Source organism: Pseudopipra pipra, chromosome 3 (assembly GCF_036250125.1).
Source record: "Pseudopipra pipra isolate bDixPip1 chromosome 3, bDixPip1.hap1, whole genome shotgun sequence".
NCBI classification, from domain to species: domain Eukaryota; kingdom Metazoa; phylum Chordata; class Aves; order Passeriformes; family Pipridae; genus Pseudopipra; species Pseudopipra pipra.
In genome coordinates, this window is record NC_087551.1 from 19,782,670 (window position 1) to 19,809,613 (window position 26,944).

The 26,944-nt window shown below is 38.1% G+C and overlaps 1 protein-coding gene across 3 annotated transcripts; it reads right to left on the reverse strand.

The window, feature by feature from the left end:
• LYPLAL1 (lysophospholipase like 1) lies at positions 1–26,802 on the reverse strand. 3 transcript variants are annotated; one of them, XM_064648175.1, is made up of 5 exons: positions 26,522–26,802; positions 22,181–22,280; positions 11,236–11,405; positions 1,039–1,154; positions 1–426 (listed from the first exon to the last, which is right to left on the reverse strand). In XM_064648175.1, exons 1-5 carry the CDS (start codon positions 26,604–26,606, stop codon positions 187–189), a joined length of 711 nt encoding a protein of 236 aa, XP_064504245.1. In that variant the 5' UTR covers positions 26,607–26,802; the 3' UTR covers positions 1–186. The 3 variants fall into 3 exon arrangements, with proteins under 3 accessions (XP_064504245.1, XP_064504246.1, XP_064504244.1); XM_064648176.1 differs by lacking the exons at positions 22,181–22,280; positions 26,522–26,802 and adding exons at positions 19,158–19,308; positions 20,484–21,387; XM_064648174.1 differs by lacking the exons at positions 22,181–22,280; positions 26,522–26,802 and adding an exon at positions 19,158–19,823.
• Positions 26,803–26,944: the final 142 nt, after the last annotated feature.

Here is a 26,944-nt window from a genome sequence, read left to right on the forward strand (position 1 = left end):
AACCCATATAATAAAATCAGTTTTAATAGTCAGCGCCATCATTTTACCACTTAGGTGAACTTTACGGACAATAAGAGTGTCTACCTTGAAGCTGTGCTTACATAATGGATATGGGACACCCATATACCTTCCACACGTGATCTTAAACCCACAAAAATCAAGAATTACATGAGGCTGGATCTTCTTTTATTCATTTGCCTTTGCTGCTTCAACAGGCAATTTCTTTTCAATCCAGGATTTTAGTTTTTCTATTTCAGTTCTGTTTAACTCATGATTGAGGTTTGGAAAGGTATGAAGTGATGCTGATACCCCCAGTGACTTTAACATCTTGTTGGTCTCTTCACCCCATGAGTAGAGAACTAGTTCATCAGCAGTTCCATGACACTGAAATAACTCTGGAAGAACACTTTCATTTCTTTTCAAAGCCTAGATGGAAAGGAGATACTGTCAGACATATTGCTAAAAAATTTAAAAGAATAGTTACAATTACATTGTGACAACTTACATAGCATTGCATTTATTAATCTGCATTTTAGTGGTCATACTGTACTATCTCTACAAAAGTAAACAAGGAAATAATGGAAAAAAATGCCTTTAAATTCCAATATGCTAACTCTTGACAAATGATAAGGTTTACTTTAAGGTCTATACCCCTCTCCAAATAAGAAAAAGAGAAAAAATTCATGACAGCAGATGGAGCCCATGAGTATTATAATTCATCACAAATTTTCAAAGCACAGTTTTGCTTACACAGACTCTTTAACAACTAAGGAAAACTAGCGAAGAAATTCATTTGTTAATCTCCTTCTACACTTCTAATAATTGTACTGTCTATGCAAAAAAAGCAACACAAGATCATGTATGGACAGCTTTAAAGTCTCACTTCCCCAACAGTCTGCTTATCTATTTCCAGGAAATGGCATAAGTTTAGAATATGAATCAATTGCCTCCGATGAATAAACATGATATATTCAATTTTAATTACCATGTTTTCCATTTAGCTAAGCAGTTTTTCTGTAATGTCTACCACATACTCACCTTGTAAACAGCAGAGTCTTTATTAAGAAAACTAGACAGTGCAAAGACTCCTGCCAGATCCTGATGAAACCTATATGCTACATGCATTGCCATTCCACCTCCCATCGAAAAGCCTCCTAGGATGCAACAAAAGAAAGACTGGATTTTTCTATAAGTCTTTGTAACCCAGCACTCAATTTATTTTTATCTTCAGACTTGTTTCTTTTATACATAATGCAATCAAAAAACATCTTGAGTAACATAAAGGTTACAATGGTCTTAGAATCACAGAATCATTAAGATCCTCTAATCCAACCTTTGACTGATCATCGTGTTGTCAAATAGACCATGGACCAAGTGCCACATCCAGTCATTTCATGAACACCTCCAGAGATGGTGACTCTACCACCTCCCTGGGCAGTCCATTCCAATGTTTAACAACCCTTCCTATGAAGAAATTCCTCTTGATGTCCAACCTGAACCTTCCCTGGCATAGCCTGAGGCTTAAGTCAATGCAATTGGATAGCTGAAGTACTGCTGAAGTTTCATTACTGAAAGAGAAAAAAAACCCCAAACCCCAGCTAAAATGCCATTATTTTAGAAGCCATTTGTGCCAGGTAGTTGAATACTGTGGTCATATATACTCTGACATTAACAAAGCAAAACTCTGAACAGGTAATTTTCACCACTTATTTTATTCAACTTATTTTTCCCCTAGGCTAGCAGCATTCACACATGAAAGCTCTCTATCACTATTGCACATAATCAATGAACATTCACAATAGACTAGCATTGAGGATAGTTTTGTTGTTACACCTTGGGATATATAATGAATAGGGAAAAAATGCCATGTACTCCACCTGAGCTCTAACAGGATCTCTGAATTAATGGCCTTCTGTAATCCATGTCTCTTCAACTGCACTAATTCCTTACATGAGATACTTCCTCAGGGATGATTTTTACATGACAAATGCTTATTCATTAGCAAAAAAATCTAGACTATCACATTACTTCAAAAGGACACAGTACACAGGCTATTATATTGACTGTATCCATATAGAGTGATATTTCCTTTATTTTCTTATGTGGAATCTGACCATTTACTTAATTTCCTCTGGATCAATCTGAACAATGCTGTCATCCCCAAACTCAAAAAGGAGCACTTATATTCTAAGACCATTTTGCATTTGCTTACAAATAAATACAGATAATACTTTGTTAACATTTAAAATTAAGTCCATTTTAAGCATTTTAGATTACAGGAAGAAAAGCTGCATTGAAAACTCATTACTAGTTTTTAAATGATTTAATCTTAAAATTTTGTACCCAGTTAGTCACAGTCTGGCACACTGTCTGCAATTACTCACCAGCAGTCTTTGACAATGCAGTCACCTTCTGTTTAGAAGTACATTAGGTAATGGTTCTTTTATGTAGATCATACTACTATGACAAAATGCAATACAAAGGACTAGTTCTTTGAATTTGGTTTGCATGGGAAAACCTGAAGTTTATCACTTGGTATCACAACAATCTCCAGGTAAATGCCATATGTTACATGCTTCAAAACCAACAATTTGAATGAGCATTTGTAGCTGCAGACAATTTTTTTCAATTACAAGAAGCATTTCAGTATAAGTGTATGTTTGACATAACACATAGAACACATTGTCTGTCGAAAACTTCTACAAGAATTCAAATTTTGGGTTAAAGAAAAATACGAGGCAGGTACAGATATTGCACAAAACAAATGTATGAAGTGACAGTCAGAATGTAATCAAAACAGAAAGCAAAAAGAAAAGTACATGTAAACAAATTATCTCAGCATAAAGAATACATAAACCCTACTTAGCATGTCATGAGTGTTAGACAAAATCAAAACAACATGCAACATTTCATCCTTAGATGGATAGAACATCACAAGCTCTTCACTTGAGACCAATCTACTTCCAAGACATACAGAGGCTGTGCACAGAAGTTCATAGTTTGCCCAGAGGTTTTAAATAAAAAAAGTATGTTCACTTCCAATTTTCCCCTTATATCTATTTTAATGAGAACTGTGATTAATGCTTCAAAACAGTTGAACAGTGTTAGCTCTACAATGGTCAGCATACCAGTTCAGGAAAGCATTTGTTTTAACTTTCCTGCCTTACAAATATGTGCAGGCTAAAAGGTGAGCACATACAAAACAGACACAATTAAATAAAACTCCGTTGCAGAGAAAATTGACTCAAATACGCATTTATGACCTCAAATGTGCTTCAGTGTAGTGCTGATTTTTAGGTAACATCACTTTGCAATAAGGAGAAAGCTGCTTGCAACTTGCTTTTCTAGTTGAGAAAGATCTGCTGAAATCGCACAATCGTCACACTTCCAAAATTAGAGAATTTCAATCAGAAAGAAACTTCGCTGCAATACTTTATGGAACCAAAACTCCCTTGCAAAAAGTCTTTGTTGGAATATTATCTGCAACTATGTTACAGTCATACTATGATGGAACAGAGTGAATGAAGACTGAATTTCTCACATGTAATTGATTCCTGTTTGAATAGAATAGAAACCCTCATCACAGTTGCCATTTTTCAGTGATAAAACATTCTTTCCAGAGCTTGTGAATGGCCTTAGGAGCCTTTTAAGCAAACTTTCAGCTCACTTCTGCTAAAGATCTTGATTTGTATTAATTTGCTCCTCATTTGTATTTGTCTGAAATGATAATCTGGTCCATGATGATACTTGAACATTATAGGGGGTTCAGGAAACCAAATATTTACCTACTGTCAAACTTGAGCTTTATTAATTTCTTTGTATTTGGCCTTACAATGTTTGGTTTTGTATCTCAGAAAATGACTAACAAGTATCTAGCACAAAGGTTTCTTTATTTTGTCTCTCCTGTCCTGTATACATAAGAGAATGTTCAAAACTCTCCCTTCTCCCCCATGCTCCACTTTGGTGCCTGCAACAATCTATTCCCAAGTTCAGAATGTTCTTTAGGTTTTCATTCCTCTTTACAGAAAAAAACACCTCTCTAACGCACACAGGTTTGACATTGCTGATTGCTTCATGAATCACATAGATCTGTCTGTAAAATGCTTTAAACAATTTGTTATAATGATTATGGAACTAGGGAATAACAAACAACATCACTATTTTGCTCTTTCCAATTAAAATTTTTAAATGTGCTCAAAGTTTTTTTCCACACTAGAAACCACAGCCATGGGAAAAAAAATCAGTTATTAATCACCTCTAGTGCACAAATTTTGCCATCTGCATTGAATACAGATCTTCTGCTCTTTGCAGAGACAGACATGGAGCTCTTCTCATATGAACTTGAGTAGCAAAGTTAGAAACTGCTTCATTACAGCACAGAAACAAAAAAGGAGGAGGAGAAGCTAAACTCCCGACTTCCATGAGATAAGAATTAGGACTTGGGTGCAGGGGTGTGGTATGGCTTGTTTATTTTAAATAGTATTTCTTCACTAGTTTCTCTCTAGTAGTTGTTCTTCATCTTCCCTGTATTTCTTCAGAATTGTCAGTACAGCTTTGGTAACAAAGTGGCATACAGTGTCTGTGCCAGCACAGCACAAGACAAACACTCTTCTGTTGTATAAGGCTGCACCAGCACAGTTAGAAATTGTCTTGGCCTGTTCTGTTACCATCACAATACATTACATACTCTTGCCTCATTTTCTTTCCATTCTCACAGCATTTTTCATTCTCAATTTCTCCTTTCTTAGTATTTCAACTTAGAGTTACTTCAATTAGTTTGTTATCAGGAATTTCTCCCTAAAGCTACATTTCAGTTTACTTTCTGCTCTCCCCTGGGGACTTCCAGTGATTTACCTTCTATTAATGGTAACAGCAAAACCTTGTTCTACACATCATCTGCAAAGAACCTGACTTTCTGGTTTGACCCTCCCTTTTCATCAATGAATGAAAGTATTATATGCATTTAACAGTGTTCATAAATGAATATCAGCAAAGAGTAAAAATGCCACTAGAACAGCAAATTCTCTTCTCCACAGAACTCCCTGAACACTGCTCCTGTGTTAAGTGCTTAAGCATGTACTTTGTCTCAAGTGAATTTACTCACAGCAGTGATTGTCTCCTTTTAATCTATTCAAGCAACTTCACCAAACACTAACCTTTCACACTAGCAGAACTGCAATGGATGGTTTCCACTTTTGATAGCCTTTTTATTCTGTTTGTTACTCAGTGACTGAAAGTCTTTACTAGAACAAAGGCAACTTCCCTTGACTGGTTCAGCCACTTGCTCTTGTTAGGAACACGACACAATTTGCTCCCCAACTTTCTGACCAGCCAAAACACATTTTGAAATGCATATTTAAGTGGTACAAGTTTTACTACCTTCTTGTAAAAACAAGTGTACAATAGTTTCTAACGTATCAACTTGCAGAAAAACCAGAACCACTTACAGTTTTATTTTCAACTGTTATGGGTAATAGAGGGAAACCCAACGTGTACCTAAGGAATCATAATTTTTAGGACTGGAAGGAAAATAAAATCCATGAAAAGTCTCAAATCAATTTTTATTAAGGTCTTACACTCCCCAGTCTACGCCTTGCTTCGTTTACCTAATGTGTTTCCTTGGCTGTTTCTAGAGAGGATGACAGCACAGCCCTGCTGCAACACTTAACTATCATTTTTACATTCAGCACAACCGTGCAACATGGGAAAAACGAAGAGAATAACCTATTCTTTATGCTCACAGTATCTATGATTTCCAATTGAATCACAGAAAGGAAACTAGAAAATTGCTCTCTAAAGCAAAGAATATTGAAGCACTGAAGCAGATTGTCTTAGAGATGTGAACCTTCCATTAGTGGAGATCTTTCAGAAGAAGTCAGAGAGGCAATGGTAAGGATTCGCCTAAATAGAGCTGAACCTGCACTGACACATAATCATGGATTAGTGAATGTTGTTAAGCCTTACTCTTCTATGATTCTGTAGGCATGACTGTGAAGAAAATATAGGTTAATCTGAATCCTGTGGCATGTCTACACATGACTCCCAAGCATTATAAAAGCCCATTCATCCATTTAATTTTGCACAGAATTCAGGCATTTATTAAAGAAGAGTAAGTACACGTCTTCGACAGTTTCTATTAAGGCTGAAAAGATCAGAATTTGATTCACTTTATAATTATTTTCTCATCACAGTCATTATCTGATATGTGATGACGATACCAAGATTGAATTACTTTTGGGTTTACTGCTGTGATTTACTCCTGTGATTTACTGATTATTTACTCCTAATCTTCACTAACATTTGCTAAGCCTGTCATTCACAATACAGAACAAAACTGAGTATGTGCCACCTTTCAGAGTCCCTCGTTTTTAGATACATTAATATGGACACCACCAAATGCTGGGAAACAAAGTGACCAGTGGTGGATCCTACTCTCTGGTTAAAATTAGCATTTGTACCTCCTACTGAACGACTTATGAAGGAAACAGAAACATCCATTTGTTAGTGTCTCTTTTTACTTCCTGATGCACAAGCTAGAGTAGGAGAGCTCCAAAGAAAAATAAATGGCCAGCTGAGGTACAAAAAAACACAAGAGAAGCAAACATTTTACCTGAAGTATAAATGCAATGCAAATTTACACTTTGACTGAAAATTAATGAAATGTTGCAGGTAATATGGGGCAGATGGACTAATAGTACTGCTTTGAGCCCAGTATCTCAGGCAAAATTTAGATAAACCACAAAGCCACGCAAGGGGAGGTACAGAAAGAGAAATCTCATTTGAATGGCAGTGACAACGGCAGTATAAACCTGTGAATTTACTCGGTGAGAATGAAGCAGTAAGTACCTCTAAATGAAAGACAATGTTTTCCTAATGAAGACAGAAGATAGAAGGTAGGGTGAGTGACAGCAAAAGGCTTAGAAGCCAAAGACATTAAAATGTCAAGATTGTAGGTGAAGTAGTTTGCTCAACACTTTAACAATTTATTCTTGTTTTTTTATCCTAACATATTTACAGAATCCTCTTTCTCTGCGATGTCAAAGCAAAGATATTTCTTCCCTATCCCATTCTCACACACACTGAGAGAGATGGAAATGCTAATATTTACAAGAAGCACAGAGCTTTCATGTTACTTCCACCATGGTTCAGTAGCTATGTAAGAAGTCTAGCAATAAACAAAAAGTGGTTGTGCGTCTTGTGTTATTGTTACAGTACAAGGGGTCAGGAATCATGCATGTGTTTTTTGGCATACAGTCAAACCTACAGGACTGTTATGGAGAGTTTATTTGCACTGGCTGCTTACACAAATGACTACAGGTGGCAGAGACCAACACGCTTGGATCAGCACTTCTGAACTACAAAAGAAGTGACCTGTAAAAGTAGGAAAGTAGTGCTAAATTAAGAAGAAAAAAAGAACAAAAAGACTGCTTTTCACTGAAGTAGTTGACTAAAATGAGCCCTATCTAAATGCTCCAAAAACGAGGTGGCCATTTCTTTCAAGAGCTTCTAACATATTCTTGAATAAGACTGTTGAAATCTTTGACAATTTCCACCTACGTGGAGTTATTTTACAGTGCACTATCACCATGGAAGCAGTTAAAAAACAACAACAACAAAACAACCAAACACAAGAAAACAAAACAAAGCAAAACCACCACCACCACCACCACCTGAAAAACCAACTCAGTTTTAAATAGAAAAAGGAATTATTGTTTCACATTTCAAACTGTGGTTATTTGTTTGTTTGGCTAATTTAGCAATGAATTCAGGCATTTATAAAAAAGAAATACATCAAGTTTTTAAGAAGGGATACTATCAAAGCTCCGTCAGAATTTGACTAAATTTATAATGCTCTTTTATCTCCAAAGTCAATATAAGCCTACTTACAGGATTATTTGCAAGAAGTGCTTTAGCCAGGAAGACCAGTAAGAGTAACTCAACAAGAATGTTTGGCTAAAAGGTGACTACCATTATCAAATTCTGGGGATGATATAATTATTTTTTGAATAATTACATATTGCTGTTAGTCTCCATTCCTTCCTCCTCTAAGGTCAAGGGAAACAAACCTTAATCAGAAGTCTGCTTCCTTTAAAAGACTTGTATTAATAGGAAAGCAACTCATGAAATAGTCACGGAATAGGAATGGGTATATGAGCCTTGTACTACTGTGTGCTAGTTGTTACAGAAAATTGATATGGATGTTTTAATAGTAAGACTTCATTTACATCCAGTAAATTAAGTAATTTAAATCTTTATAGGTAGATTCATCCAGCAGCTGTTAAAAACAAGGCTGCACCAACATTTTTCTTCATAAAGAAAGAGAGAAGTGGCACTGTACAACCTGGACTACATCCTCAGCTTTAGAATTCTGCCCTACAAGCAGCCACATGTGGATTTCAGAGCTAACTGTGCTATCAAAACAAACAACGCAGGCTATAATTTCTTTCAGAGCAAATGATCTTACTGTCCCACAATCTTGAGCCTTGTGGAAAGTCTGAATTGCTCAAGGAGAATCATCCTCCAGAACACCAGGTGCTGGGCTTCTCATTTTCCACTGTTTGAGGGCCCACTCCTGCTTCCCCTCTCTTCCCACTCGCTCACCTTTGCACAGTGCTCCCTCAGATCTTGCCTTCTTATCCCACACCTCTGAGCTGTCAGCAGCTACCCACCTTCCTGCTTGCCTAACACCTTGCTCACCCTCATCTAACAATATCTGACACTCATCCTCAGCCTGTAATTTCTAGTCTGCTATTCCATATAAAACCATAACCTTCAATCTTGTTACCCTCCTCATACTCATTTTGTTTTCTTTCCACTCATTAAAACTCCCACTTATTACAAAACAGCTCACCCAACCCAGTTCTCCTTAACCCTTTAACAAACATTTCATTCCCTGTAACTACCTTCATACGACTGCTCTGCTCTTTGGTTTCTGTGACCTACCAGAAAAGGCCCCTGCTGCTCTTCACAGACTCCAGAGTTCTCCAGTCTCTTCTCTCAACTATTTTGTCTCTATTTTCCATATCTCCAACATGACACTGAATGCACTGTAAATTCATACCAAAATTTCATCATGGTTTTCTCTGCTATAAACATCTTATTTTCCCCTCACCTTACAAAGGCTGCCTCCTCCAACTCCATGGTACCAGCAGTCACAAATCCACTGTCTGCTCCCCACCTGTTTCCTTAAGCCTCATCTTGCACCAGATGGATATTCCTGACTTTTAAAAGAAAAATCTAAAAAGATCTGACAGGACTTAGCTATCTGACATTCTAAGCAAGTGACCATATTTTCTATTATCTCCTGTAGAGCAATCTCCCAAATTCAGAAAAATTTCAGGCCACCCATTTCTGTTTTTCCGGTGTACCTTACAGTTTGGTTCAGACATACTGACTTGGCCTCATATTCTCTTTTGATCAAAAGAATATAGAATCACAGAATGGCCTGGGAAGGGACCTTAAAGATCATCTGTTTCCAAACTCCCTGCCATGGGCAGGGTCACCTTCCACTAGAGCAGGTTGCTCAGGGCCCCATCCAACCTGGTCTTTAACACTTCCAGGGATGGAGCATCTACAACTTTTCTGTCAACCTGTTCCAGTATCTCACCTCCCCCCACAGTAAGAACTTCTTTCTAATTTCTAATCTAAACCTACCCTATTTCAGTTTAAAGCTATTCCCCCTTGTCCTATCATTACATGCCCTGGTAAAAAATGCCTCCCCAGCTTTCTTTTAGGCCCCTTTAGGTACTGGAAGGTGCTATAAGGTCTCTCTGGAGACTTCTCTTCTCCAGGCTGAATATTATAAAGCTGCACAGTGCCCTTACATAACTCCTAATTTCCTGTAAGAAACAATGCCAGAAGATGAACAATTATTTGCACATATTAACATGATTAATGTCACCTTTATGCATAGAGACCTCACAGGACCTCTAAGCTTCACTGTCTATTGCATCACACACTGGTTAATTATCAGTACCAGTGAAGAAAAGGCACACAGTTCTTATGGAAGAACACTTAATCTTGTACAGTCCTAAGTGACAGAATTAATTTTCCTCTAGCAAGTTTCTTATGCAACCACATGGGTCTCCTGTACTTTGGACAAAGCTAATTCAGGACTGTCTTATTTTGCTTCTTGCACAAATATTGGACTCAACTGTGAGGATGTTTGCATGTAGCCTCTGTCAGGTGAGGAAACAAAGCTCCCAAGTGTTTGACAAAACAAGTATAATTATTTCTGATTTATATATGAGGAATGCAAACACACAGAGACGGGGACTTCCAAAGAATCTACGGACTGAAACAATCAGTGCATACCAACTTCCTTACTCTGCTTATGACTTGAAGAACAACTTTCATACAGTCTCTCTATTTCTAATTTTGAAGGCTACAGAAAAAAGAGAAAAGCCCAGTAGCACACTGCATCTGTACACAGAAAATCTGCCAGCTCACTGTACAGCAATGCACCTGCACTTCTTCCACTGATTCCAAGTTATCAGGTATAACATGGGAAAGACAGATCAAAGAGGCTGTGCTGACAGCCATCCAAAACAATGCATTCTGCAGCCAGGGCAATGAGCCAGAAAGGGAAAGTAAGCACAGGCCTTCAAAGAGCAACACGGGGCTGCACCAAGAAAACATGTAGGCTGCATGGTAGTGGTTCCACCACACATGATTTTGATGGCATGACTCAGCTGGCCATAAATTTATAAGTTCCCACATTAAGAGTTTTTTCCCCAACCTGAAATAGTTTGTGGTCTAGAGATGGGACAGGGAGCCAAGGACTTGTGAATTCTCATTCCCCCTCTGACATAGGCTACTTCATCACCCTCAGCTCCTATGACTCAATATCCCACTACCTATTTCTCAGTACTGTGAAAGTTACTGGAAAATTGTGGAAATTAAGACAAAGATGGACACATATGAACTATGACAGCTAATACTTCACTTGTTATCAAGTGTTAACCTTTAGTGATATGTAACATGCACATTTTTTCTCCATTAATTAATTTAACACAAAATTATTAGAGCAGTAAGAAAAAGTTCCTGATTATTTACATGCTACATCTCCACTCGTCAAAATGCAATTCATATTGGGAAAGTATACTTTTCCATCCTTGAAAAGGGCTAAAAGAAAATAGTAAAAACATGTACTTTTTAAAGTGAATCAAAGTAGATGATATCTTAACAATTAAAAAAAAACATTAAAGTAACACATTATAAATAAATCTCTCTTACCTATTAGTATCCTGTTCTTTGCAATGCCATTCTTAATCTCATCATTGATCAAGTCTGTAAGCTGCTGGCACATGGAATCAATACTTTCAATGTGTTCAGGACAGTCATTAAAAATCTTATACCTGTCAAACCACACAGTGGAATAGGCTCCCTTCAGAGGTGTGTATGGCCTGGAGTGGTAGAAGGGAAGAAAACAAATGATTAACCAAGCATAAGATCAAAAGCTTTCAGCATACATGATAAATAAAAACAATTCAGTATCTTTCCAGCAAAGAAGAGAATAAACTTCCTTTAGGGCTAATGCAATTTGCATCCAGTCACATTGCCTTTCATTGCATTCAAATCACGGTCCTTCAAGAATGAAGTCAACATTTGGAAGCTACGTAAAAAGCAATTTTCAGTCAGTTCAATGTTAAGGTTGGTCAGGTCAGCCAAAAATTTTAAATCTCAGGCCTGCCGAGAGCTTCTTAATCCTAAACAAAGCTAGGGCTGAAATCCACACTGGAATATGACAAACTGAAGTAACAGCTAAAAAAAGACAGCTTTGCAGGAACTAACTTTATGGAATTAAACTGTCTAACTCTTGACAAAATTGACAGGAGATGGGTATTATGAACCCCTAGGTATTCTGCCAATTTTTCTTTTTGTTAAATAAACACAGCCATCCTCATTTTAATGGGGCAGGTACCTTATAAAAATTACTGAAAGAAATGCCATGTGTTCACTGGACTGGTACACAATCACGAACAAGAGACATGATATTCCGCACCATAATACTGTGTTGTCAGATTAGTATTTTTAAGTGTTTCAACATGCTGCCCAAACCTCAGATAATCAAGAAACCTACAATACAAAGCAGCCTTTTCTGTTTTTAAATAAAAATTATTAATAGAGCCCTGAAATCCCAAGGAAGGTGATCTAATTGCCTTGCAATGGCTCTACAATATATTGCAAAACATACTGCTAGGAGATTGATCCTTCACCTCAAACAAAGCCACTTGAAATCCTTATTTGTTATGCTTAATCAGGGGGCAAATTCTTCATTTTACTTAAGCTCAGATCAGATTACAATTGTCATCCACAGATAGACAGCCTTTGACAAATGTCTGGATGGGAACACACTGAAAATGCTAAAGTTCACTTCTGTGCTCTCCCTGGATGTTTTTCAGTACTAGCATTGAACCAAAACACAACTAACCTAAAAAGAGAATGGCATTATTTCAATTACTCTTAATGAAGGAACAAATTCTGCCTTTATTAATACCAGAGAGGCTTCACATAGTAACCAGCTATTTCTAAAGCAGTACTGCCACGAAGACGAGAGTTCAAGATATTTCATTATTCAGTCTTAAAAGTAAAACATGAGAAAACATAAATTTTCTTCTGCCTGTTGCAATGAACGTGAAAAAAAATCTCCATGACTTTAAAGTTAGTAAGACAAATATATTGAAAGAGGCAACAAACAGATACACTACAGTTTCATCTTTCTGAGCAGAGCTTCGGGACCAAGTATCTGAAATGTACTGTTATTCAAAATGGCATACAATATGTGGTCAAGTTTAGTACAGAGTGTGCCTTAAATAACCCCTCATTTGCTTAATTCAAAACAAATCATATACTTAAGCACCTAAATTAAAGGAAATTCAGTGGAAATATTTTGTACACCCAGCAAGCTAAGGTTAAGTTTAAAAAATATTATTCAAATGCTTTTGCCTTTTTTTTTAATTCTCTTTAGAATCTTGTCTCCAGGATTCTTGCCAAATGAGTTTTTCAACATCTAAGAAACAAGATTACAAATCTCTAATTCACAAAAGTCAATTTCTATAATGAGACATTTCAGTCAAATCTATCAAGAACTGAATTACTCGAGTTTCTGGAAGTCACTTGGTCAATGTGATGTACAGCACACTAAATGCCTGGGCAAACAGCATTTGATTCATGGTTCTCTCTAAAACACTTGTACATCAATCCTGGTTAAATGCTTAGCAGCCAAAGGGCTTCATTTTCTGGTAAAGTCAGAGTACCTAATACTTTTGTGAGAAAAGATGTGAAAGGTTTTAGTATTATTACAGCAGACTGACCCAAGATTTCCATGGAACAAAGATATATATATATGTATTGCATTACAGATATTTACTTTTACATTACGAAAATATTAAAGCAGGTTTCCCCACAACTAAAAGACAAAATCATGCCATTTATAAACAGGACAAATTGCACTATGAGATTGTTATACTTTATGAGGAGACGAAACTCAAGACTTCTACCTGCTGTCTTTGTAAATTCTTCAATAAGATAGCTGAAAGACTAATGTGCTTTAAGCCCACAGGAAAAGACCCCCAAGCAAACAGGCAAGTGACTTTCAGCTGCCTCAAAAACATCCTTGCAACAACTCCTGATTTCTCAGAAATGCATTAAAAATAACCTTTACATAAAGCTGAGAAGTAAGATTCTTTTAATGGTTCACCCAACTGGCACATCTGTTTTAGTCATTCACCTTGTTCCTTAAATAATCCCTTTATTAGCTGGCACACTACAACTCAGACATTACCACGGTAAACAAATATGTTTGGCATGGAACCATCTGTATAGCTCCAAGAATACAGCACCAAATTTTTTCATACAATTAAACCACAAAAAAAAAAAAAAAATCCCTGTTACAGTGACACGAGAAGCTGGATTGAAATATGCAAAAGAAAAGAAATACAGAGCGAGTGAAAACTCCATCTGATAAGATCTATGTGGTCAGTTAAGGACAGTGACAGAACAAATTGTGTACTTTAAGTTTGGATTTTTTGCTTTCTTAAGTTTAATCACAACTCATAACATTAGTCCCTCTGTGCCTCACTTTCTTTATCCTCTCCTAAAAATTATACTAAAAATAAAGCTCTGTGTCTCTAAAACTGTGTGCTGTTGAAACTGGTAATGAAAATATATAGTCCCCTAAGCCTTCTTTTTTTTAATTTATTTGGTTCTGGAGCACATGAAAGATTCAAATCCATATAAGAAAACAAGAATCAAGAACCCTCTCTGGGTATATCCAGCTTCCAAACTTGTATCAATTTTTAAGAGACAACTGAAGGAAAAGCTCATATGAACTTATCTCTTAACATTTAAAAGTAAGGAGGAAAGATGACGTAAAGGAGACATGGCTAGTATCAAACATCATTTAAGAAACTGCAGGCACTATTAGGATTAGAGTCTTTTTAATGCTTCCCAATATCCTCAAATCACTCTAGATCATGTTTTCTGACTACTTTATAGGTCTTATTTTTAAGGGTGTCCATTGACCTAGTATTGTTTTCTCACATGTACACCTCTTGCATGACACTGCGATTTCAAGAAGATCCTACACAATACTTCAACATCTTAAAAGCAAAATATATCCTATACTATCTCTGAAAGTACTTATCATCCTTTCAGTCTTTTTCAAATGTGTATTCAAATGGAAGTAATTTTCACTGTTGATTTGACTTCAAAGTTTCAAAGCAATACATGTAATTTCAGTTAGCTTCTGCTAATGTGAGTTCTGTAGTAATGAGGAAAATATAAAGTAGGCAGCAGTAACACCATGTTTTTCCACCTTCCTGAAGCATGAACTCTAGACCTGCTTAATCACATTTAGAAATGTGCTAACTAGTCTGAAATTATCCTAAGTTAAAAGAAGTGGAGAGCAACCAAATGATGCTACATGGGGTTCAAATTCAGATCTAAACCGATGACAAATTCTATCTCCAAAATGAGGTTATTAGCAAAGTGATTCACATAAAGCTACAGGTGTTTTTGTTCATTATCCAGTAAGTCACTGTGCCTGTCCAACATATTAAGTTAAAAGACAAGCCAGCAGTGCTAGCTGCTTTAAATAAGAAATATAAGAGTAGCAGACAGCACGTTGATAAATAGTAAATATTCTTCCCCTGACTCTTTCTCCTGATGCACAATTTTATCACTGCCCTCACGCTCAGTGCTAGAATCACCCTGCATTAGCAGTCACATAAAACCCAGACCACTGGTGCTGGCTTTCAGGGTTCCAGACAGAACTTCCTGAAATGTCAGACAGAACTGGAAATTTACAGTGAAGTTAGGCTTCGAGACTCAAATAAGGACAGAGAAAGATCAAAACTAATAAAATCCTCAATTTTTCTTCCTTCCCAAACTCATCTTCTCTCAGTTGGGAGGCACAGAGACATTGTAATGTTGTCTTTTGGAAGATTGCGCACCCCTTCAAGAAAATCTACAGAGTACACTACCACACTGTCTAGGTTCTACTTAACTCTGCTCTGATGAGACTCCACCTGGAGTACTGCATCCAGTTATGGAACCCTCAGAACAGGAAAGATATGGATCTGTTGGAGCAAGTCCAGAGGAGGGCCACAAAAAATGATCAGAGGGATAGAGCATCTCTCCCATGCAGAAAGGCGAGAGAGTTGGATTTGTTCAGTCTGGAGAAGAGAGGCTCCAGAGCGAACTTAGTGAAGTCTTCCAGTACTTAAAGGGGCCTATAAGCAAGATGGGAACAATCCTCTTAGTGTTGTGATAGAACAATGGGAATGATTTTAAACTAAGTGGAGGTACATTTAGACTAGATATGAGGAAGACTTTATTTACAATGAGGCTGCTGAAATACCAGCACAGGCTGCCCGGAGAGGTGGCAGATGCCCCATCCCTAGAAACATTCCAGGTCAGGCTGGATGGGATTCCAAGCAAACTGATCTAGTCGAAGATGTCCCTGCTCATTGCAGGGGTATTTGACTAGGTGATCTTTAAAGATCCCTTTCAACCCAAAATATTGACTGATTCTAGAAGTAAGTCTTGACTCTCTTAAAAGTGATGGTAGGTTTTTCAAATGAAAGCAAGGTTACTCCCTAGTCCCAAATTCTCTCATAGCATAATCTCACTGCTGAATTTCAATACCACATCACAATAGAAAATTTAGTACATAATTCTGTTTTTTAATTCCCACTGTCTTCTTGAAGCAGAAAGCAAATTTGAAAAGAAATGGGGAAGAAAGCAGAGAATCCAGCTAGTCAAATGAGAAGTATAAATCAAATCTCTAGTCCAAGGTATATCTTATGTTAAAACCGAGGTTTAACATATCTTAACAATGAAGCCTTGTGGTATGGAAACAGAGCATAAGACATGTCCAAAATTCAAACAGTTTCGACTTGGAGCTATACTTTAAAAAAAATAAATTGCAAAAGGTAAGACAAGAGTCATCTCCATGAGGACTAATTTTGGCTGTTCTTCAGTAAAGGCTGTGCCTGTTCACTCAACCACATGCAAATGTTTTTGATAGAGTTGTTCTGGATGTATACTGCCTGAAATGAGAGCTGACTGAACCAGTACATAATGGTTACCTGAAGAAATACTATGCTGACAGCTTTTGTTACTTGAGACAAATCTTAATCATTTAAGACAAAGGAAGCCACAATAGAAGCTGGCATAAAACACAGTGGGAGAAATTAAGAGTTTGTCTCTGTTTCTTTGTTTCTACTGGTTTGCTGGATTGGTTTTGTTGGTTGTTTCAGGGTTTTTTTTCGAGTGGGTGGCGTAAATTATGGGGATTTGTACTAATCAGAAAACAGCAACAATGTTATGGTTGAAAAGGCCATAAAAGACTTTTCATACACACTGCCAGTTCCTCAGCAACCAACAAATATTGCCTGCTTTACAAATTCACAGAAAGAAAGTGGCAAGAGGGAAACCAGGGCCCAATCTGCATCAGTTCTCCATTGTGGAGTCTGAAAGACACTCTGGGATTCAAAGTGATATCTTTCACAAGCTGGTGGCAAACACCACCAAGGATGGATGAATGACACTAGTTAAGCACAGAAACCCTTGAAAAGACTATAAAGCAAGAGCAAGAATGACACATAATTTACAAACCCACAACTGCTCACTAGAAGGGTGATATAAAAACCTCTGTCTCCAATTCTTCTGTATAGGAAAAGCGTTGAGAGAATCAAAACAAGAGGAAGAATGCCTAAGAGCACAATGTAGTTGAAGGGATTAGAAATCCAAGATTATTTCCATCATGTTCTAATTTGTTTTCCCCAAGCATGACTACAGTATCTGCATTCCACATGGTATTTAGCATCTGATGTAAGCATTAGATGTACACATATTTGTTAAGTTTTCTTCACCTAATTCAAGAGCAGAAATAAAAAGGAAAATACAAAGTTTATCTAAGCATGCTTCCAGCATTATTATGCAGAACATGTTAAATTTCTACTTAAAGGAGATGAAAGAACCACCCCATGACACCAACCCAAACCTTTTCCATTTCTCCCTTAAGTTTCCACCTTTAAAAAGACTTCTTTGTGTTAAATTTATGAATGAGGTTAGGGCTTACAAAAGTCAAGGATTAATAACATTTGCTTGAGCCAAAAACAGTATGATAGGCACTGTGCACACTCCCCTCCACAGCTCCGCCAATCCATCTCAAGTCCGACCTGCAGTACACCCCTGCTGCTTTTCCAGTCCTAGGCCTCTCACAGGCAGAGACTGCCAATGGAGCTGAATGGTGCCAAACTGTCTGGTGGTTTTGCGATACAGCCAAATGGGGACTGTGATGAGATGAAACTCATTTCCACCATGAGCTGAGCAAAGATGTGAACTTAGGTGAAAGGATGGAGTACTATGCCATATAATGCTGAGTAGTCCTTATCAGCCACGTAAAGATATGGGAAGTTAGAACAAATTGGGGGAAAAAAACCCAACCAGACAACAAGCTCTGCACAGAGAATTATGTGCCACAGAAAGGTTTGTTGAGTGAATGTCAAAAAGATCCATAAAATAGGCAAAGTAGTATTTATAGTTTATTTTCTGACTTGCAAAAGAGAAGGACTGTCAGAACGGAATGCAAGACAACACAAAGAGTCTTTGGCCTAGATTTTTTCAGGGAATTAAAGAAGGTAAGGTATATGTATTAAAACAAGTGGAGCCTAAATGGTTTTAAATTTACCACGTTAGCTCCTGCAATGCCAATTTAAACTATCACTTTCTATTAAAAAAAAAAAGGTTAAATTGGGTGGTATTCAGTTCTGATTTAGAAACTCAATAGAAACCTAACGTTTAAGTCACAGTTGTAGCAGCTGAAACAGTATTTCAGTTGTAGCCACCCTGACCCAAATAAAAAAGGAAAAAGGAAACCCTTTCCTTTAAAACTATTAGTGTAGACGTGGCTTTAGGGATTGCATCAGCTGCTAGGGCTACAACTGGAGTTTGGTTTTTTTAAAGATGTATATTAGCATTACGATGGAGAAAATATAGAATTCTGTTGTGTTTAACAATTTTAATCTATGTACAGAAGCACTGATCTTCTTGATCAGTGAAAGAAAGCTAAATCAAACAGTTAAAACAAGTTCTCTACTAATTTTTAAGTATCCCAGTAGACTACTTTACAGAGAAAAAACCCCAGAACCTCAAAGCAATGTATAAAACTTTTAATTTGTAAAGCAAAATTTGCATGCCCCAGGTACATGCATTTAATTTACAAACATATTCAAAATTCAGGTGTCATTACTCTCATTACATCACACTGAGGCTTCAAATCCACATATTTTTCCCATTTTTATCTAAGTATGCTTTTTACCATATGCATTTTACTTAGTATTTTTGCAGGACCTTCTTCTTTAATAGTAAAATTCACTATCTACATTCTTCTATTTGTGCTCAGGAAGCAAACAAATATGAGACTCATCACACTTTCCGAAGTGACGGGGAATGAGTGAGACAAAATGCTGCAAACACTTTACCTGTCCAGGGCATATCCAGTGATCATTCTCTATACAGACCCTGCACATTATAAAAATGATTAAAGTAAATGTCTTAAAAAATGTGTGACTTTTTACTGAGATCTATAGTCAACAGTTAAAAACAGCTTTATAAAATGTAGTCCTGTAATGTTCTACTGCTTTTACCTATAATCCTCTCTAGTGTTTGCTGACATCAATGCTAGTGAAGCCAAAGGACGTATTTCAGAATTCTTCTCGATTATATGTTGGACTGGTTTTCCAAAATAACTTTCAAATATACTGAGTCTTGAATCAAAATATGTCTGAATCTCTGATGCTGTACAAATCAAAAATATGCACGTTTCAGTGCCGGGGATAAAATCTAAATAAAACATAAATATAAACCCCATCGATCCTCCACAAAGAAAAAAAGAATTCAATGTTTTCTTGAAAAATGTGAATTCCACTGCTTTTCAGAACTCTGTTTAACAGAGGTGAAGAATGTGTAAGATCATATCTATAGATCTAGCAGCAGAATAATATCCATCAGAAATGTGAAGAGGTATTCCTGACCTGCAGTTTATCCTGCCAAAGCCCCAAGCTTTGCGGTCATATCATCAAACCTGCTTTTACTGGCAAAACTGACAGACAACGTTCAATGTGCATGTGCAAAGTTATGCTGGGAAAGACAAGAGTTTATAGAGCATGAAGTACATCCACATTAACAGGATTTTGCCAGAGAAGCACATTAGCCAAGCAATCCTAATCCGGTCTTGCCAAACTTCAAGCTTTTCTTTGAAGACCCTGCAGCCAAGTTTTGCACTTTGCCCCTATAACCTGACAGCACAGTCGCAATTTATAGAGACCCACAGAGGCTCTCTCACATCAGCTTAACTTTTGGCCAGCACATCCCTCTTTCTCTACATGATCAAAGAACTTGAATCAGAATCTTCTTCAGCATATCTGCATGTCCACAACCGTCTGGCTATAGGTCTCATTATCAAGGATTCTGAATTCCCCCATTGGTGGCAGAAACATTTTGAATTCTTATCAAAACATATAAATATGTACACACACATAAAATCACCACATATATTCAAGTTCCTAGTGCAGATATAATTATTTTAATGTCTGCCATTCAGGCTTGGATATTCTAGGCCTTGCTTTTCTTTTCTCTGAGAGAACGGAGAGCATCTATTACAAAACCATTTCAAAAAGCATAGTGTGATTTGTTCTTGAACACTAAAACAACTTTAAAGGCTCCTGTTATTTCTGTTTTCAAACAGTAATATGTATCATCACAAACTTCACTTCAGCATTGCTGCAAACAGTGGCAAACATTACTGTAGTTAAGAACACCTGCTTTATTTCACTGTGTCAGATAATGCTGCCTATCAGCAACAGAAGGCTGTGCACAAGTGTACTTCATATTGCCAGTCACAGTGCGTTTTATATTTGTTGAACATACACCTTTTTACAGTTTTGCTAAAAGACGCTTCTGAATCAACTCACATGTGACTTCCATCTGCTGTAGACAGGAACAAGAGTAACCTCAACTCAAAAAAGAAAAAGAGAGTGAAATAAACTGTTTATTCACATCTTTTAATTACAACAGTGCCTTTCTTCCCATCTGTTTACCAAAGTCCTGAAATCCAAAGCCTGCAGATAAAAACAAATTCCCTTGAGTCAGAAGATCTTGCTGGTTAATCACTTATACATAGTTTACATCCATAGTTACCCAAAGAAACCAGAAAAAATGAGAAAAGGATTGACCTCAGAAGTGCTGTGGGACGGAAAAGCAAAGCAGTGGCCTAACAGATGTGATCTGAGGTGCCCCGGTTGCATGTAACATGCAAAGAAAAATCATTTCACAGAAAAGCAAAATCTCCTACATTTCTCCAGTACCTGCTGTGTTGATAGGGAAGGTATGGAGCCCATCAGCATGTGTGATGTGCCACTTATAACTCTGGCATCACTTTAGCCTGCCATCAATGAAGTAATGAGCACATTATTTACAGAAAATCGTGTTCACTTCCTACCAAACCAAAACACACTGCTTCAAAGACTTCCACTCACGGTCTTGATTTTTCTGTAACACAGTGAGTACATTCACATTGCAATCTCTCAATTGCTTTTTCCTGCCTAAGTGGACCATAAAAAATACATGGTCAAGGAAAGGGGGGGTTTTTTCACGTATTAGCGAGTGCCAGACAAAATCTGCTATTATACTTGTTCATACCCTCCAAGAATTTTTTTTCTAACTTTCAAACCTCTGTACCTCGAAAGTCTGTGTAGACTGTCACAATTTCCTTTTCCGTTCAGCATTCATCCACACTTATGCACAAATTCAGAAAGAAACTCAAGCCCTATTACCCTTTAAGGAAACATTTTCCTAACTTAGAGTCACAGACACCTTAAAAATGAATTTATATTATGAAAAATTAAGCAACTCTGAAATTTAATATTATACATTTCATATATGTTACATATATAATATTATAATTACGTATTATATATTTAATATTATCTTTGGATGGTTAAATATGGAGGTAGGTGCCCAATTTTTAGCCTTTAGGTTTGACCTCATAAACTTTCAAATTCCTGTAGGTAAATTTTTTTATCTGTATTTCCAGTCTACCACCGAACACACAGTGTCATTTAACAACGAGATTCTTGCTTAAAGCAAATGTTGAACCCAATTCTCTTTGAAATTGTTGGATAAGGATTCAAATGAGAAGCAATGTGTGTTTTCAAATTCCGAGTCCTTTCTCCAGCTGCTGAAGATCTGTCAAATCCTACTAATCAAATAGACCGGTCAACCTGGCATTAAATACAACAGAATATTTTAAGGGTTAATATATGGGAGTTAATACAGGAGGATTGGGATTCAGAACATAGTTCTACAATGGCATTACAACACATATTGGAACATCATTGTCTATATCAAAGAGATGGAAAGATACTATGAGGACAACACCTGAGTTTCAACTAGAGGCTGTGACTTTTGTAAAGTCTTATCCATTTAGAGACTTAACCACTAAAATGGCAGTTGCTGGACAACAATGCACTGTTGAGCTCCAGTTTTGCCAACAAACATACGAGAGAGAAGAAGGAAGTGTTACAATAGTCTGTACCAATATTCAGAAGCGTATTTTACAGTAGAGGAACAGAGTAATTTAATCCTACTGTAATAATATATTAAACGATACCTGGCAGGAGCCGTTGGGTAAATTACTTTTATATGTTGGAAAGCCATGTCTTGATTCAAAATTTGTTTTATCCATGCTCTTACTCCTTGGCCAGTATCACCTGTATCACACAGAAGGTGACAAGAAGAATTATTTTGTGCATTTCACAAGAAAATTATACAATGTCAAATACATTTATTCCAGATTGACCTAATTTCAAATCACAAAGTCAATACATCAAAATGCTAAAAAAGAACTTTCTTGAATCTTAGTCCGCTTTCCAATGAAAATGGACTCAAAATTTCCTAAAAAAGACTACTTGAGAGGTACCACAGCATAAGTTTAATAAATACTTCCCTAAATCCTATGGCTTAAGTATCTCCCAGGTAGACACAAGATCCTACCTGTTACTTGCCTTGTTTGCTGTTAAGTGATAAACAAAAAAATCTTGATGAATATTTTTAAAAAGTGAAATAAAATACCTGCTGCTCCCCTTACAAAAGATTACTTATACTAGAGAATTTAATATTCACCCACTTTAAAGCCTACTCAAGAGTAGTGAAAAGGATCTCCACACTTCATTATGCTAATATTGCACATGGACTTTAAGGGAAAAACGTGTTTTGTAAAAGCACTCAAGAGATGAGTTCAGGTTAAAGTATCTAGCAGGTTCTTAAAGAAACTATAATCCCGTGGTTCTGTTTGAAAACTACTTAAGATCTGACTCTCAGCATGTTTTTTTCCTAATCTTAGCTACCCAATCTATGGCCAAAACTTCTGCAGACTGAAGTGCTATGAACAGGTAAGCAGGATGAACTCTTCTGCAGACAGCACATGCTCCTTTCAAACAAGTACACGTGTACAGACCAGACAGTTTCTCAAGCTTGTCTTTGCATTGCTGTTATCTTCCACCATAACTCCACTGCCACCCCTCTGACGAGCACGCACACACGAGTCTCCAGTGTTAAACAATACATCAAGCTTGAGGAAACCAGTCCGTCAAGGAATACAGTTTATAGCAGGCAATACTTTCAACCTCAAAAACGGGGTGGGGGTTCAGCAAACTGGAATTTCACTACTGCCACTCATGCCACAGGCCTTCAGTCTTGTCTGAAGCTGAGGTTCCCACATATTATCCACTCAAACTGCTAATCCGAGTTAACAGTACTTTCTACTACTTTATCTGAAGGTGCCTGGCTTGACTTGAGAACTCACCCTATTCTTTTCAAAAACATTATTTTTCTCAAACCATGAGGAAAAAACATCACTGCCTTTAAGCCAGGTTTACTGCCACCTTACATGGGCTCATCTGAACACTGTTGCATAAATATACCAGTTCATTGTTACAATGTTACAAAGTCCTCAATGGAGAAAATTTGCTCTTTATCACTCAAACAAAATTCAGTGATGCTTATTTACACACACAATTAATGCATCTTCAGAATTAAAACAGAAGGCACGAAGGATTCAAAGCCAGCATTTTTTTTCCTGTTCGAGTACAACTGGCATAACTAGAACTGTTCTCTGTGGTCCTAAATGGTCCATGTGACAAATAAACAACAGGGTTGCAAAGCTAATTCCATTACAAAAGTTATTCTGTGGGAAGTCAAACAGTGAAATCAAAGTTACATCCTTCATGCTTCAGGACACACTCCCACAAGCACTTTGCTTATGGAAGTAGTATGGTCTAAGTCCAAACACACCTCTGTTTCTTCACAGACACTCTTGATGTACAAAGGTTTCCTCATGGTTCTTGCCACCTCACAAGCAACATATCTTTGGGATATGTTTTGAATAAACTTTTTTTCTTCCCCCTATACACTCCTCTTTTTTTAGTTAGAAAGCCAAGGTCTAGGCTCTGCAAATAGTTGCAGAGGACCAACCCTCAAGTCAACCTAAGCAAGTATCTGAATGCTTACAGAATCAGGACTTCATTAGGTCTTTGCAAATGCCTTAATGATGTAGAATATAGCATTTTACTATTTATTCACACTTCTTAAACTTTGCAAAGATCTCCAGAAACACTTAAAGTTAAGGAAGCTAGTTTGTCCATTAAAGTTCACAAAAAGCTCAGTAAGAGAAAATTTAACTTCTGTTAAATTTTCTGTGTGTGAGGAGTCATCATGGCCCAAATGCTCCCCAAATGCAGTAAGCACTTGCATGCACAGATAATCCATTTTGATTTGCTAAGAACAGAATTTGCATGGGAGGGAGAAAGAGAGAAGACTGTGACATCAAACAAAAGCCAACAACCTTCTGAAAGGTTTGTCTTTCAAGCTATTCTTACATTTTAGCGCCATATGTTTTTCTGAACACTACAAAAAGAAGCAAACAATGGATGATTCTGCTTTGACTGATGGCAACAGTATTATCTTTTTCCCCTCCTCAAGTAAAATATGAATTATTTTCCTTTCACATATAGCTTGAACTTCCAAATTTTCTTTCTCCGCAAAGTTTAACAAAATGTAACATTTAGGCTGGATATTAGGAAAAATTTCATCACCAAAAGGGCTTTCAAGCACTGAAACAGGCTGCCCAGGGAAGTAATTGAATCACCATCCCTGAAGGTACTTAAAAGATGTGTAGATGTGTCAATTAAGGACATGGTTTAGTGGTGGACTTGGCAGCATTTGATCAATGGTTGGAACTGATCATCTTAAAGGTCTTTCCCAGCCTATGATTCTGTGCCTGCTACAACATACAAATTTGCAATCCTAGGCCTAAAAAATTATTATGTATTTGTTACATTCATTTGCCTTCCCTGCAAAGCTATCAAATGGATCCTCTACCTAAATTGGATGTACAGTACCGGGAATTTTCTAATACTTTTCCATATTATTCTGCACTTATTATAATTTGTCTAGAGAAAGCATTATGAACAAAATGGATTCATGCCACTTGACTGCCACTTTCCATCACAAGTGCTGTACAGAAGGTTTACAATTCAGGTTTACAGGCCAGCCCACAGCAACAGCACTTCTGTTTTAAATTCTATTCTGCGGAACTGCTAAAAACCAAATAAAAGCACCCTTGTACTTCCCCATTGCAAACATGATGAACAAAATCATATAAAAAAAATGAAAAATTGTAGAGTACTTTAACCACATGTGGAATCAACCTCTAACCATAATCTTCCCTTACTCCTCCAACATTAGAGAAAATTATTTCCTCAAGCATTAAAGCATTAGCATTAACAAGGGGGCTGAACACATCTTATAAACTCTTTCACTTTCATTCTTTTACTCACAGAATTTTAAAAAAGCAAAATTAAACTAGGTTATAAAAACAAAACTAATTTAATAAGCACATACAGCTTTGTTAAACTAAACAGAAGCATCAGCAAAAAGCGAAACTAAGAGAAAGACACTGAAAGATTTGAACACATTGCCATATGCACATGGGCAGCTCAACAGAATGGATTCCCAAGGCCTTGATCTAATAAAGATCTATGATTACTGTGTTTGGGTTCTTTTAAAACTCATGTGTTGCTTTTTAGCAGGTTAGAAATAACTTTTAAGGAAAAAAACCAACAAAACGCACACTCCCCTCCTGCCCTCAGACTGGTCATTGATGCAGGTAACTCTCCCCTCTCTAAGTGGTGGCCATATAGCCAGTCTGGATATGGCCAGGACCCTTCTAACAGAGAGAAGTCAGTCTATCAACACGGGCTTTTAACAGGTGACAACAATACTCTCAGCCCGACTCAAAACCACCAAGAGCCACTTTAACTGTGAAAATCATCCTTTGCCAGTGGCTACCCTCTGAGTGGGGCAATTAAGAGAGCAAGAGGACTCGGGGAAACAGCGTGGGGCTGAACTGGGGTAGGTTTAGGTTGGATATCAGGAAAAGGTTTTTCACCCAGAGGGTGGTTGGGCACTGGAACAGGCTCCCCAGGGAAGTGGGCACAGCACCAAGCCTGACTTCAGGAATGCTCTGACTGGACAATGCTCTCAAGTACATGGTGTGATTCTTGGGGTATCCTGTGCAGGAGTTGGACTCTATGATGCTGATGAGCAACCCCCCAGACCCGGCACGTTCTATGACTACATTATCTTCTAGAACGCGTGTGTTTTCATGGCACAGGAGGCCAGGGCGGCGTGGGCCGGCGCCGTCCCTACGGCACAGCCCTCCGGGCACAGACACACCGCTCTGTGCCCACAGCCGCCTCCTCCTTCCCGGCCAGCGCCGCAGGGACAGCGACACCTCACACCCCTCCCCCGAGCCTGGCGGCCACCCCGTCCCGCCGCCCCCTTCCCGCAGCCCCGGGAGGGACACCCCAGCCCCGCTCCCGGGAGAGCCCCGCCGGGCAGCACCCTGCGCCCTGCCCCAGCCGCGGGGCAAGGAAGAGGGGAAAGCAGCCACCTGAGCCGTGCAGGAAGATGAGGGAGGCGGTGTGCCTGCCCGCGGGGGACACCACGCTCCTCTGCAGCGCGGCGGGAGCCGCCATCCCAGCGCTCTGCTCCCCGCTCCTCCTCCGGGCCGGCCCTGCCGGTTCCGGGCCTCCCGCCGCCCTGTCTCCGCCCTTCTCCTCAGGAGCCAGCGGCCCTTCTGGCAGCGAACCAGGACAGGTTTCGCTTTTAATGCCGTGCCCCGTTATTTATAGTAAACACCGGATATTTAGCAGTGCCTTGTGGCAGACAAGCTGGGGCTCCAGCAGTAAAGAGGGGGCCGCCCCTCCCGTGTTGTCAGACGTGCCGGGGAGGTGTCGGGTGTAGGTTCTGCGGCCTCACCAGGGCTGCGCCTACAAGGGCAAAGCCTGGCTGGCAGGAGGGCAGAGGGGAGGCA